General features: G+C 41.3%; 1 protein-coding gene across 1 annotated transcript; it reads right to left on the minus strand.

Annotated features, from left to right (window-relative positions):
- Window positions 1–5,932: 5,932 nt before the first annotated feature.
- Window positions 5,933–6,915, minus strand: LOC134303713 (hydroxycarboxylic acid receptor 2-like). Its single transcript, XM_062989186.1, has one exon. It carries the CDS (start codon window positions 6,913–6,915, stop codon window positions 5,986–5,988), a length of 930 nt encoding a protein of 309 aa, XP_062845256.1. The 3' UTR covers window positions 5,933–5,985.
- Between the last annotated feature and the right edge of the window lie 6,162 nt (window positions 6,916–13,077).

Below are 13,077 nucleotides of genomic sequence, written 5' to 3' on the forward strand. Positions count from 1 at the left end.
TAAAAGAAATGTTTCCAACACCTTGTGGAATATTCCACCAACCAAAAATATCCAGCCAACAGCGCCTTGTGGGCAGCGTCCTGTGACCACTGATGAAGGTCTAGAACAGGGGTGTCAAACTCATTTTCACCGAGGGCCACATCAGCATTATTGTGGCCCTCAAAGGGCCGATTGTAACGTATCCTGCTGTGATTGCAGTCACATTGCTGTTTTTCTTGGAGGCTGAATTCTGCATTTATATTATTCTACTTTACCACAGACACAGCCTCATAACACAAGAGACGCACCGGTTTCTCTTCCTGAAGCACAAACTTGTTTTCACTTTTATTACATTTCCTCCTTATGCTTAATTTTCTTACTTATCTTCTTGTACATTTTAGAATCATGTGTAAATATTTCTTAACATCATCTACTGGTGGGCTGTGTCACTTTGCAGGTCACAAAATCAGCATGCATTTTGAAAGATGCAGTTTGTTTAGGATTTTACAGTGTATTTTTAAGACAATCATTCTGCCCTCACTAATAGTTTATCCCCCTTTCCCAGCTAGACAGACAGACAGACAGACAGACAGACAGCTCCCTTCAGAATACAGTCGGTTTATTTGCTTCCCAGCTGTGTGATACACTGTGTGCACCAAAATGAAGTAAAAATACAATAAAGAACTTAATACAGTAAAAGCACACAGCTGTAGTCAAGTGTTACATCTGGTACAATATGAGATTTAACCAAACGTAAAATAACGAGTTAAAATTGTGTGTAAAGATACTAATTGCTATAGTAACGGTAACAACAGTATTTAATTACGGTAAATTTGTATCTAAAGCGCTGTGATATACTCACTAAACATTTACTAACAACTGAGAATATAAACGCCACTACTTACAGACAATGCTTGGGTATTATATTGCAATATAATTATTTATATTTATTTATTATTGTTTACATTACTGACTACGCTACCCCGCGTTCTTTTGCCGTAAAAGTCACATGGCTTCTTAGCGAAGGTTAAAGTTAGTTGCCATGACTACGATGTCACGTTGTCTCTTATAGGCGCAGGAGCGCATTAAATTATAAGCGCGTCTCTGTAACGACTCGAACCATCACAACAATCATACAGTCGTTTAAGCTCTCGCGGGCCGGATCAAATGACGCGGCGGGCCTTGAGTTTGACACCCCTGGTCTAGAAGATGACCAACTCAAACATCAGCAATAGATGAGCGATCGTCTCTGACTTTACATCTACAAGGTGGACCAACTAGGTAGGAGTGTCTAATAGAGTGGTATTATATGGTAAGTGGAGCTGATAAAATGGACAGTGAGTGTAGAAACAAGGAGGTGGATTTAATGTTATGGCTGATCGGTGTATTTCAAGATTGTGTTAAATAATCTAGTTAAAAACTATGCCTGGTATGTCATCTGGGCCAACTGCCTTTCCACTCTTCATTCTCTTTATGGCTGCCCTCACTTTCTCCTTGCTAATACGTGGCACTCCATGGTTCACCATTCTCAAAGTACTCTTTCCACCTTCTCAGTACGCTCTTCTCATTTCTCAGCACATTACCATCTGCATCCTTTATCACTCTGACCTGGTGTACATCTTTCCCAGCTCTGTTCTTATGTCTGACCAATTGCTACAACTGCTTTTCACCTTTCAAGTTCTCATACAGCCTGCCATACACCTTTTTCTTAGCATTTGCCAATTCTTTATTTGCCTTATGCTGCATTTCTTTATACTCTTGTCTACTCTCTTTTCCTCCTTAAACTATCCTGCACCTCATCAGTCCACTACATCAGGTGTTTTTTCCTCTGTCCAGATGTCACACCATGTACCTTTGTGGCTGATTGCTTTACCACTTTTGTGGTCATTGCCCAATCGTCCAGCAGCCTTTTACCACCCCACAGCACCTGCTCATTTCTTTACACCACAGTCTTCTTTTATTAACCTCCACCATGTGATCCTTGGTTCTGCCCTCACTTTCATCCTTCTGTTTACTTCTAAAGACATCCAACAAACCACCATCTGACCACCAGCTGTCTAACCAAACTCTGCCCTACCTGTCAGTCTTCAATCTCTTTCAGATTGTGCCACATGCATAGGATATACACTGATCAGCCATAACATTAAAACCACCTCCTTGTTTCTACACACACTGTCCATTTTATGAGCTCCACTTACGATATAGAACAACCTTCTTCTATGGTTAGGACCCCCACAGGACCACTACAGAGCAGGTATTATTTAGGTGGTGGATCATTCTCAGCACTGACACTGACAATGACATGGTGGTGGTGTGTTAGTGTGTGTTGTGCTGGTATGAGTGGATCAGACACAGCAGCGCTGCTGGAGTTTTTAAACACCATGTCCACTCACTTTCCACTCTATTATACACTCCTAGCTAGTTGGTCCATCCTGTAGATGTAAGGTCGGAGACGATCGCTCATCTATTGCTGCTGTTTGAGTTGGTCATCTTCTAGACCTTCATCAGTGGTCACAAGACGCTGCCCACAGGGCGCTGTTGGCTGGATATTTTTGGTTGGTGGACTACCATCTGCCCCTCCTTATTCCTGTCCTTAACATCATATCTACCCAACACATTCTCATCACCTCTATTCCTTTCATTAATATGTCCATTATAATCAGCCTTAGTCACATTTGTGTCTTCTTTGGGTGCCCTCTTGAGACACCGCCACTATATTCTTGATAAAGATTACACCTACCCCATCACATCTGCACCATGGTAGAACAGTTTACACCCACCTTCAATTCTCCCAGTCCTACTTCCCTTCCACTTGGTCTCTTGTATACATACACTGTACTGTAGGTCAACCCTTGTCCTCTCCGTCATAACAGCTTGCTCTCTCCCTTTACAAGTCTTAGTACCCACATTCAATGATCCAACTTTCACTTCCACCTTCCTACCAACAGTGCTAGAGGTTGACGTTGTTTACCCAGGGCTCTACAAACTCGGAATGTAAATATGATTTTTGATCTGCAGGCTTGGGACTAGCAATGATATGTGCACCCCAAATGACTAAATTAGAGGAGAGTCACTGATGCATCCAACCAATTTTTATTTAGTCTACATATATAATAAGCAATTTTGTTAATTACTTACAAACTTCTGACATCTCTCTTGTGGAATCTTCTCCTGCAAATGCTTCTAGCTCATGAATGTTTGATGGCTTTCATGCTGCAGCTGCTTTTTTAAATCCCACCAAAGATTTTCTAAAAGACTTGAATCTGGAGACTGAGAGGGCCACTCGAGGATCGTCCAGGACTGCGTCCTTAAGCTTTGGTTGAATTGTAGGTCATGGTAGCAGCTTTTCATTTATTTTCTTTATTCATTTGCTGTATCATTCAACTGATAAAGAATTAATTCAAGGCCCAATCAAGCATCTTTGTGGATTTTCAAATAACTGTAAGTGGTTTGTAACTTGCTACCCCAATCAGTCTGTCTGTATGTATAATTGGTGTGATAATTAGCAAGTGGTAAGTTAATAGAATCACAATTGTGTCCTATGTGTGCTCTCAGACCAATGAGCTTAAGTTTGGAAAGAAGGATTGCACATATGATTCTGAGATCACCAAGCCCACAGTAAAGTATGGTGGTGGAAGCACCTTGATGCCCCTTTTGAGGTTCTTTCAAGCTGCTAGTTTGCTCCTGATCTAAAAGCCACATCTCAGGTTGTTTACACCTTTATTGTCTTTGAGTGCATTGTCAGTGAAAAAATTTATGTACACCACGAATGATAAGGCATATTCCTCCAAATCCCCTGTGCAAACAGAGCCCAGTCGGTGCTATCAAAACAGCCCTGCAAAAGTGGCTCTCAGTCCACTGGAATCAGTTTCAGTGAAATGTGGTCTGACTGTCCAAGGTGTGCAGATGGATTTACTTTATATGCCCGTGGGATGATTGTGTACACCTGATCCATAATGTTACTCTCTCCTGGGAACATGCATGCCTTTCTTAAACCAATTTCAGATCAGCATGGTTAAAGTACCCTGTCAAAATAACAACTGTGTCTGGACTGGAAGTGCCATTAGCTCTTGGTCTGGTGTCCACATACATTTGAACTACACTTAACAAGACTGAGCATGAACAAGAGCATGAATGAACTAACAAGAACAAACCAAACCAAAAGAACATGAGCTAGGAACCAAAATCATGAGAAGTCAAATTCAAAATAATCTCCACTTGACTGAGCCACGGGCCTCCTTAAATGCCTTGTGCATTTTCCCTAAACAAGGAGCACCTGTGAATCATTAGCCAAAGACCAATCGTAATGAGGGGGCGTTGGCTTGACAGTGAAAACAAAACTTCTCCAACATGTGCTCCTGGAGAGAGGGGCGTGGCATGTAAACATGAGGTCTGGGAGCACACAGACGCTGGATTCGGCACTGACACTGTCATAGTCACTATGGCTGCAGAATGTCAGTGATAAAAGGAAGAGGTGTTTTCATATATCACAGTATATTTAAAATAAAAGTAAATTAAAACAATAAAAGTTTACATTTCTGGGCTTGAGTGATTTCATTAGTAGTCCTGCTCCAGGCTGTACTATTAACAGTCTTTATAGTGTTGAAGTTCTAGTTTTAAAGCAGTTTCTTTCCTTTAAATGTAAAATAATGAATAATGAATGTTTTTCACTGTTCAATGATCTGTGTTATGTATAATAAAAATAGGTCAATACCTCAAAACTGTCTTTTTCCTAATATGTAATAAAATATTTTATTGCTGTTGTTAAAGTATACACCGATCAGCCATAACGTTAAAACCCCTGTTTCTACACTCACTGTCCATTTTATCAGCTCCACTTATCATATAGAAGCACTTTGTAGTTCTACAATTACTGACTGTAGTCCATCAGTTTCTCTGCATGCTTTGTTAGCCCCCTTTCATGCTGTTCTTCAATGGTCAGGACCCCACAGGACCACCACAGAGCAGGTATTATTTAGGTGGTGGATCATTCTCAGCACTGCAGTGACACTGACATGGTGGTGGTGTGTTAGTGTGTGTTGTGCTGGTATGAGTGGATCAGACACAGCAATGCTGCTGGAGTTTTTAAATACCGTGTCCACTCACTGTCCACTCCTACCTAATTGGTCCACCTTGTAGATGTAAAGTCAGAGACGATCGCCCATCTATTGCTGCTGTTTGAGTCGGTCATCTTCTAGACCATCATCAGTGGTCACAGGACGCTGCCCACGGGGCGCTGTAGGCTGGATGTTTTTGGTTGGTGGACTATTCTCAGTCCAGCAGCGCTGCTGTGTCTGATCCACTCATACCTGCACAACACAGACTAACACACCACCACCATGTCAGTGTCACTGCAGTGCTGAGAATGATCCACCACCTAAATAATACCTGCTCTGTAGTGGTCCTGGGAGAGTTCTGACCATTGAAGAACAGCATAATAAAGGATGCAGAGAAACAGATGGACTACAGTCAGTAATTGTAGACAGATAATGAATAACACTTTAACAAATATTACAAATAAATCATATTTAAATATAACTTTTTTATTTATTTAATTGCATGTCACTGTTAACAGGTGCTGCAAAAGACTAAGGCAAGAAATATGTCATTCAAATGCATTATTTTTCTTTTTATTACATTCCACTGTGGCTCAGTGGGTCACTATTTTGCATGTTCTTCCCATGTCTGGTTTCCTCCCACAGTCCAAAGACATGTTAGGTGAATAGGAGACAAAAAAATGCCCCTGACAGTGTTTGACATTGAAATTTGAACTGAAATAAATACATTTTATTATTTATTCCTAATAATACAGACTAGACAAGGTTCATGTGCTATAAAATGTACAGATTTTTGTTTAATATGATACATTTATTGGGATAGTGAAGGGACAGTTGTTTTACATTTGTTGTTCTTATATGCAAATACATTTTTTGTATCTTTACCAGAGCAAATATTATAGACAGAGAGTCTATTATATAATCCCTCTCATTTTATTACAAGCAAACCTTACCCAGTCGTTGAGTACACAGTGGAGGGTTCGATTGCTGTGGTTACCTTTTCAGTCTGTTCAGTAGTACAACATGTACAGCAGCATGCTGGACATTTTGGCTTCCATTTGGACAGATAGAGCACAGGCTGAATGCTACTACTAATGTCCATGAAGCCGAATGCTATGTAATGGATGTAACATCTGAACACATCTGGGATGAAATAGGACTTAAATGGGAAGAGTGCAACAGGAGGGAAGTAGTTAAAGACTATGATAGCCTGAATGATGAGTACCATCTTGAAGGCTCTTTTCTTGACAGGGTGCATGTCATCACGACCTGGGCCAGACTTCCTTAGCGCCCAGAGTATGGAGATGTTACAGAAGACCATGAAGGCGAATGCAGCCAGGATCATCACTGTGAACACTTTATCAAAGTTGGGGATAGTCCCGATGCACTTTAGTATTGCGTAGACCAGCGTGATGAACCACGTGACGCCTGCACAGACGGGCCGATGAGGCTTATCCTTCAGGTTGGAGAAGACGATAGGGTGCAGCACTGCCATGTAACGATCCAGACAAATGCAGGAAAGGAAGAGCGGTGATGAGTCCTTGACCCCATAAAAGAAGCGCAGGACATACCACGTGCTGCTGGTGGTCAACCACATCAGGTTGGCCAACTCCAATGGAGGGATAAGGCAAAAGAAGGTGTCTAGGACAGCCAGGTGAACGATGAAGATGTCAGAGGAGGAAGAGTCTTTCCGGTTACTACGGATCAGCCAGAGCACCATGAGGTTTGCTGGAATGCCTATGAACATATTAATGAACTGCATGCCCAGGTAAAATAGGATGACCTCAGGCATGTGGCTGCATGTCGCGTACACCGTCTTGTCCGCCAGTGAGGTATTTGGAAGGGGCAGGGAGTTATTGACATAGTCAGTTGTCGACATCTTGGTTAAACTGATGGTGTGGTTGCTGTGCACTTCAAACTAGAAAGCTGAAATGAAAATAAAATATCATTAACTATGTTGGGATTTGCAGCCATGTCTGTTTTATTAGATTGCTAGGATTATATTTTATTGTTTATTATAATTCATCACATTCTACATTCATCACAGACTACAAGTACATGTACAAAAAATAGTAATGTTTTCTAGCTCTTGGAAATTATATGGAACAGGTTTCATTCTTAAGTGTGATACTATCAATTATAAAAGGAGAAACAGAAATAATTGCAGCCTCTGATTATACAAAATCTCAAATTATTTAATTATAATAAATCAAATTCAGGAATGAATTAAATTTTAGGAATATCTAAAAATCACTAAGAAGCAATAAGAGATTTAACTTTATATTTATAAAATGATTGATATACTTAAATACAATATTTACATTATATACAATATACACCGACAAGTCATAACATTATGACCACACTGACAGGTGAAGTGAATAACACTGATTATCTCTTCATCACGGCACCTGTTAGTGGGTGGGATATATTAGGCAGCAAGTGAACATTTTATCCTCAAAGTTGATGTTAGAAGCAGAAAAAATGAACGAGCGTAAAGATTTGAGTGAGTTTGACGAGGGCCAAATTGTGATGGCTAGACGACTGGGTCAGAGCATCTCCAAAACTGCAGCTCTTGTGGGGTGTTCCCGGTCTGCAGTGGTCAGTATCTATCAAAAGTGGTCCATGGAAGGAACGGTGGTAAACCGGTGACAGGGTCATGGGTGGCCAAGGCTCATTGATGCACGTGGGGAGCGAAGGCTGGCCCGTGTGGTCCGATCCAACAGACGAGCTACTGTAGCTCAAATTGCTGAAGAAGTTAATGCTGGTTCTGATAGTGGGACCAACACAATATTAGGAAGGTGGTCATAATGTTATGCCTGATCAGTAAATGTCTGTGTTTTGTGAATGGGTGGCATGGTGGTGCATTACCCTGCTGTTGCCTCACAGCAATAATAGCTCGGGTTTAATTCGGCATCGGCATTCAGTTACAAATTAATAAAAAATACAATAAAAACCTGCTCTTTACATTTACTTCTTTGTTTTCGTATGCTTCTTAATGAGTGGAGAGAACAAATAAGCAGTAATAACTAAGAGAGGTTTAGTATTTCTATGTCGTTCTTTTAATACATTAAGTCACATTAAGCTTTTTTTAACAATAAGCATTTTAGACTCTCTTGGAAAAGCTGGTTCTTACAATTTCTCAGAACTCCGAGCTGTAACACAAGTTTAAAAGTGAAACAGGAGAAAAATCCAGATGAACACAGATACATGTGGAGCTTTCAGAGTAAATTTGACGATTATTCAACACAAATGCTGATTCGTCTCATGTTCGCATGACATTTTACCGTACCGCTCAAGCCGAGCGCTGAGCAAAGCAGCAGTCACACACGTTACGTTTAAGGGAAACGTTAAGTTTCAAAGGTTTTGAGTTTAGGGGACGTTAAGTTACAAGGTACCACTGTGTGTTCTTCTTTCAGAACTTGATTTAAGACATGTAAAATGGTATAGAAGCCTTGTAGAGTTATTTCTAGTTCTTGAATACATTAGACTCTCACCTTAATAGAGCAAATACATTACCAACTGCTGCCTTTTATTCCTAGTTGATGGAATTATGACTAATGACTAATTTAGAATGTAAAATAAGAAATGCAACATTTTACATTACAATTAATAAATACACCAATCAGGCATAACATTATGACCACCTTCCTAATAGATGTTGGTCCCCCGTTTGCTGCCCCATACACAACAAACTGTGATGCACTGTGTATTCTGACACCTTTCTATCAGAACCAGCATTAACTTCTTCAGCAATTTGAGCTACAGTAGCTCCCCACGTGCATCAATGAGCGCTGGCCGCCCATGACCCTGTCGCCGGTTTACCACTATTCCTTCCTTGGACCACTTTTGATAGATACTGACCACTGCAGACCGGGAACACCCCACAAGAGCTGCCGTTTTGGAGATGCTCTGACCCAGTCGTCTAGCCATCACAATTTGACCCTCAAATCCTTGCGCTTGCCCATTTTTCCTGCTTTTACCATCAACTTTGAGGATAAAATGTTCACTTGCTGCCTAATATATCCCACCTACTAACAGGTGCCGTGATGAAGAGATAATTAGTGTTATTCACTTCACCTGTCAGTGGTCATAATGTTATGCCTAGTCGATATATGTATATATATTTCTCACTACACATTTTCCAAGTTGACATGCTTAAATATCAGACATTCATGTATAAATATGATTGTTTAACCAATTCATTTGGATGTAAATGTACAAAACCTTAAAATGCTTTTATATTTTAACAGCTTTATATATTTACTGTGCATAACAACCCACTGTGGTCTTAATTTGAACTACATGATGAAATAGATAGATAGATATACTTTATTTGTCATATATACATATACAGGTGTACAGTATAATGAAATTCTCTCTTCGCATATCCCAGCTTGTTTGGAAGCTGGGGTCAGAGCGCAGGGTCAGCCATCGTACGGCGCCCCTGGAGCAGACAGGGTTAAGAGCCTTGCTCAAGAACCCAACAGTGGCTGCATAGCAGAGCCTGGATTTGAATCGCCAATTCTCCGGTTGATAGCCCAACGCACTAGCCACTAGGCTACCACTGTCCCTAAATATATACTGTATATATACTACATAATAAATATATATACTACATAAAAGCATGTACAATAGACAGGGTCCTTATATCCAATCTATACAGTATAAAGACTACCAGTACTATCAACAAACTATAAATTTGTTCTATTTTCATATTTAAATCACAACTGGTTTTGTTCTTTACCTAAAATGTAACCTATAGAACACTTACATACATGCAAAACCAACAGTAGAAGCTGCCGTCTCACCAAAGTTGTGGAAATGAATCCCTTCCTCCCTTCACACGTAAGAATGAGTCTCCAAGTACGTCAGGTGTGAATAGACCGCTTCATCTAATTGTTTGACCACGGCCTCTGTATAGTCCCAGGTACAGAGGACAACCCAGCACCGATGATTCAACACCACAGGGATCGTTTCTATCCAATCACAGAGAGCTTGTTCTGGCAAGTCCTCATCATTGACACTGATTGGCAATGATGCAATTTGCCATTGGAGTCTGACGGAAATTTCGAAGTAAACAAGTGATGCAACGTCCAATAGTACCTACCTGACATTTAGTGTAACAATGTGTAATTTATTACAGGGCGATAATGAAGCCTGGCATCTGCTTGATTGCCTTTTTCGAAAACACAGATGTGCGGTGGATGCTGCTATTCCCAAAAAGATTTTAACAGCACTTAAACAACATATGGAAAACAATTACTAAAAGAACTCTGTTAATAGCGCTTTTTTGAGAAGTTATACACTGATCAGCCATAACATTAAAACCACCTCCTTGTTTCTACACTCACTGTCCAATTTATCAGCTCCACTTACCATATAGAAGCACTTTGTAGTGGTCCTGTGAGAGTCCTGACCATTGAAGAACAGCATAAAAGGGGGCTAACAAAGCATGCAGAGAAGCAGATGGACTACAGTCAGTTATTGTAGAACTACAGAGTAGGTATTATTTGAGTGGTGAATCATTCTAAGCACTGCACTGACACTGACATGGTGGTGGTGTGTTGTGCTGGTATGAGTGGATCAGAGTTATTAAACACCTCAGTGTCACTGCTGGACTGAGAATAGTCCACCAACCAAAAACATCCAGTCAACAGCGCCCCGTGGGCAGCGTCCTGTGACCACCGATGAAGGTCTAGTAGATGACCGACTCAAACAGCAGCAATAGATGAGCGATCATCTCTGACTTTATCTACAAGGTGGACCAACTAGGTAGGAGTGTCTAATAGAGTGGACAGTGAGTGGACACTGTATTTAAAAACTCCAGCAGCGCTGCTGTGTCTGATCCACTCATACCAGCACAACACACACTAACACACCACCTAAATAATATCTGCTATGTGGTGGTCCTCTAATCATTAAAGAACAGGGTAAAAGCAGAACTACAAAGTATTGTAGAACTATAAAGTGCTCCTATATGGTAAGTGGAGCTGATAACATGAACAGTGAGTGTAGAAACAAGGGGGTGGTTTTAATGTTATGGCTGATCAGTGTATGTTACAGAGCTACTTATTTTCTACCCTAAAATGTGTAGTTAATTAATTATACTCACCTTATAATGTTCAATTCATGCCACGACCATTCCAGGAATAGAGAAATAAACATTCAAAAAATAGATCCTGTGCTAAAGTAATATCTAACATATCATATCTTATATAACCCCAAAATCAGATCAGAGTCAGAGTCAGAGAGAGTCAGAGAGGTTTTATTGTCATTTCAGCTACATACAAGTACATATTGAAACGAAACAGCGTTCCTCTAGGATCACGGTGTAACACGGTACAAAAAGTGCAAGACAATACAAAACAGTGCAAATACAACAATAATACAAAAAATCCTATAATAAATAACTACAAAAGATATTCCTTATTATCCCTAATCTAAACAAGTAATTAGAACACAGGACTAAAGACAAGTGTTAGTACATGATGGTGAATAGATGGTACAATGGTTCCTGAGGTAGTGACATGTTGTACATTAGCAGCGTAAAATTGGCAATGCAGATAAGGTGCCTAAAAAGTAAATATGGTGCAAAATACAAGTAAGGTGCAGAAATTATTGTGCATTTCCAGGAGGTGTGCAAAAATGCAAGTAACATAGTCAAAAATGCAAGTAACAGTCAATACAGTTCAGTGTGTGGCAGCAGAAAATGTCCGGAGGAAATTGTTACAGTACTGAGTTTAGGAGTCTGATTGCTTGTGGGATAAAACTGTTACACAGTCTGGTTGTGTTAGTCCGGATGCTGCGGTATCGTCTCCCAGACGGGAGCAGAGTAAAAAGTCCATGTGATGGATGGGTTGGATCGTCCACAATGCTGAGAGCTTTGCGGATGCAGCGGGTGTTAAAAATGTCCGTGAGAGATGGAAGAGCGACCCCGATGATCTTTTCAGCTGTCCTCACTACTCGCTGGAGAGTCTTACGGTCCGACGCAGTACAATTTCCGAACCAGACAGTGATGCAGCCGCTCAGGATGCTCTCGATTGTTCCTCTGTAGAACGTGGTGAGAATGGGGGGTGGCAGATGAGCTTTCCTCAGTCTTCTCAAAAAGTAGAGACGCTGCTGGGCTTTCTTGGTGATGGAACTGGTGTTAAGGGTCCAGGTGAGATTCTCCTCCAGATGAACACCGAGAAATTTGGTGCTCTTGACGATCTCAACAGATGAGCCGTCGATGTGCAGTGGGGAGTGGTCCCTTAGTGTCTTTCTAAAGTCAATGACCATCTCTTTGGTTTTATCCACATTCAGAGACAGGTTGTTGACTTGGCACCAGTCCGTTAGATGTTGTACCTCCTCTCTGTACGCTGACTCATCGTTGTTGCTGATGAGTCCCACCACAGTTGTGTCGTCTGCAAACTTAACGATGGAATTCGTGCTGTGCATCGCTGTACAGTCGTGCGTAAGCAGAGTAAACAGCAGTGGACTGAGCACACAGCCTTGGGGAGCGCCGGTGCTCAGTGTGGTGGTGCTGGAGGTGGTCTTACCGATCCGGACGGACTGAGGTCTCTCAGTCAAGAAGTCCAGGATCCAGTTGCAGAGAGAGGTGTTCAGGCCCAGCGTGCTCAGCTTTCCAATTAGATGCTGAGGAATGATGGTGTTGAATGCTGAGCTAAAGTCTATAAACAGCATCCTGACGTAAGTGTTCTTTCTGTCCAGGTGTGTAGAAGCCAGGTGAAGTGTAGTGGATATGGCGTCGTCCGTTGAGCGGTTAGGACGGTACGCAAACTGCAGTGGGTCCATGGTGGGAGGCAGTAGTGTCTTAATATGCCTCATGACTAGTTTCTCGAAGCACTTCGTGATGATAGGCGTGAGTGCTACGGGACGATAGTCATTGAAGCATGACACAGATGACTTCTTTGGCACGGGTACGATGGTGGTCGTCTTGAGGCACGTTGGAACGATGGCGCTGCTCAGGGAGATGTTGAAGATGTCAGTGAATACATCTGCCAGCTGGTCTGCACATCCTTTGAGCACTCGGCCAGGA

The sequence above is a fragment of the Trichomycterus rosablanca genome, chromosome 26, assembly GCF_030014385.1.
Source record: "Trichomycterus rosablanca isolate fTriRos1 chromosome 26, fTriRos1.hap1, whole genome shotgun sequence".
Taxonomy (NCBI): domain Eukaryota; kingdom Metazoa; phylum Chordata; class Actinopteri; order Siluriformes; family Trichomycteridae; genus Trichomycterus; species Trichomycterus rosablanca.

Excerpts from the sequence above, each read along its gene's own strand:
- LOC134303713 (XM_062989186.1), bottom strand. The coding sequence starts at position 6,915 with ATGTCGACAACTGACTATGTCAATAACTCCCTGCCCCTTCCAAATACC.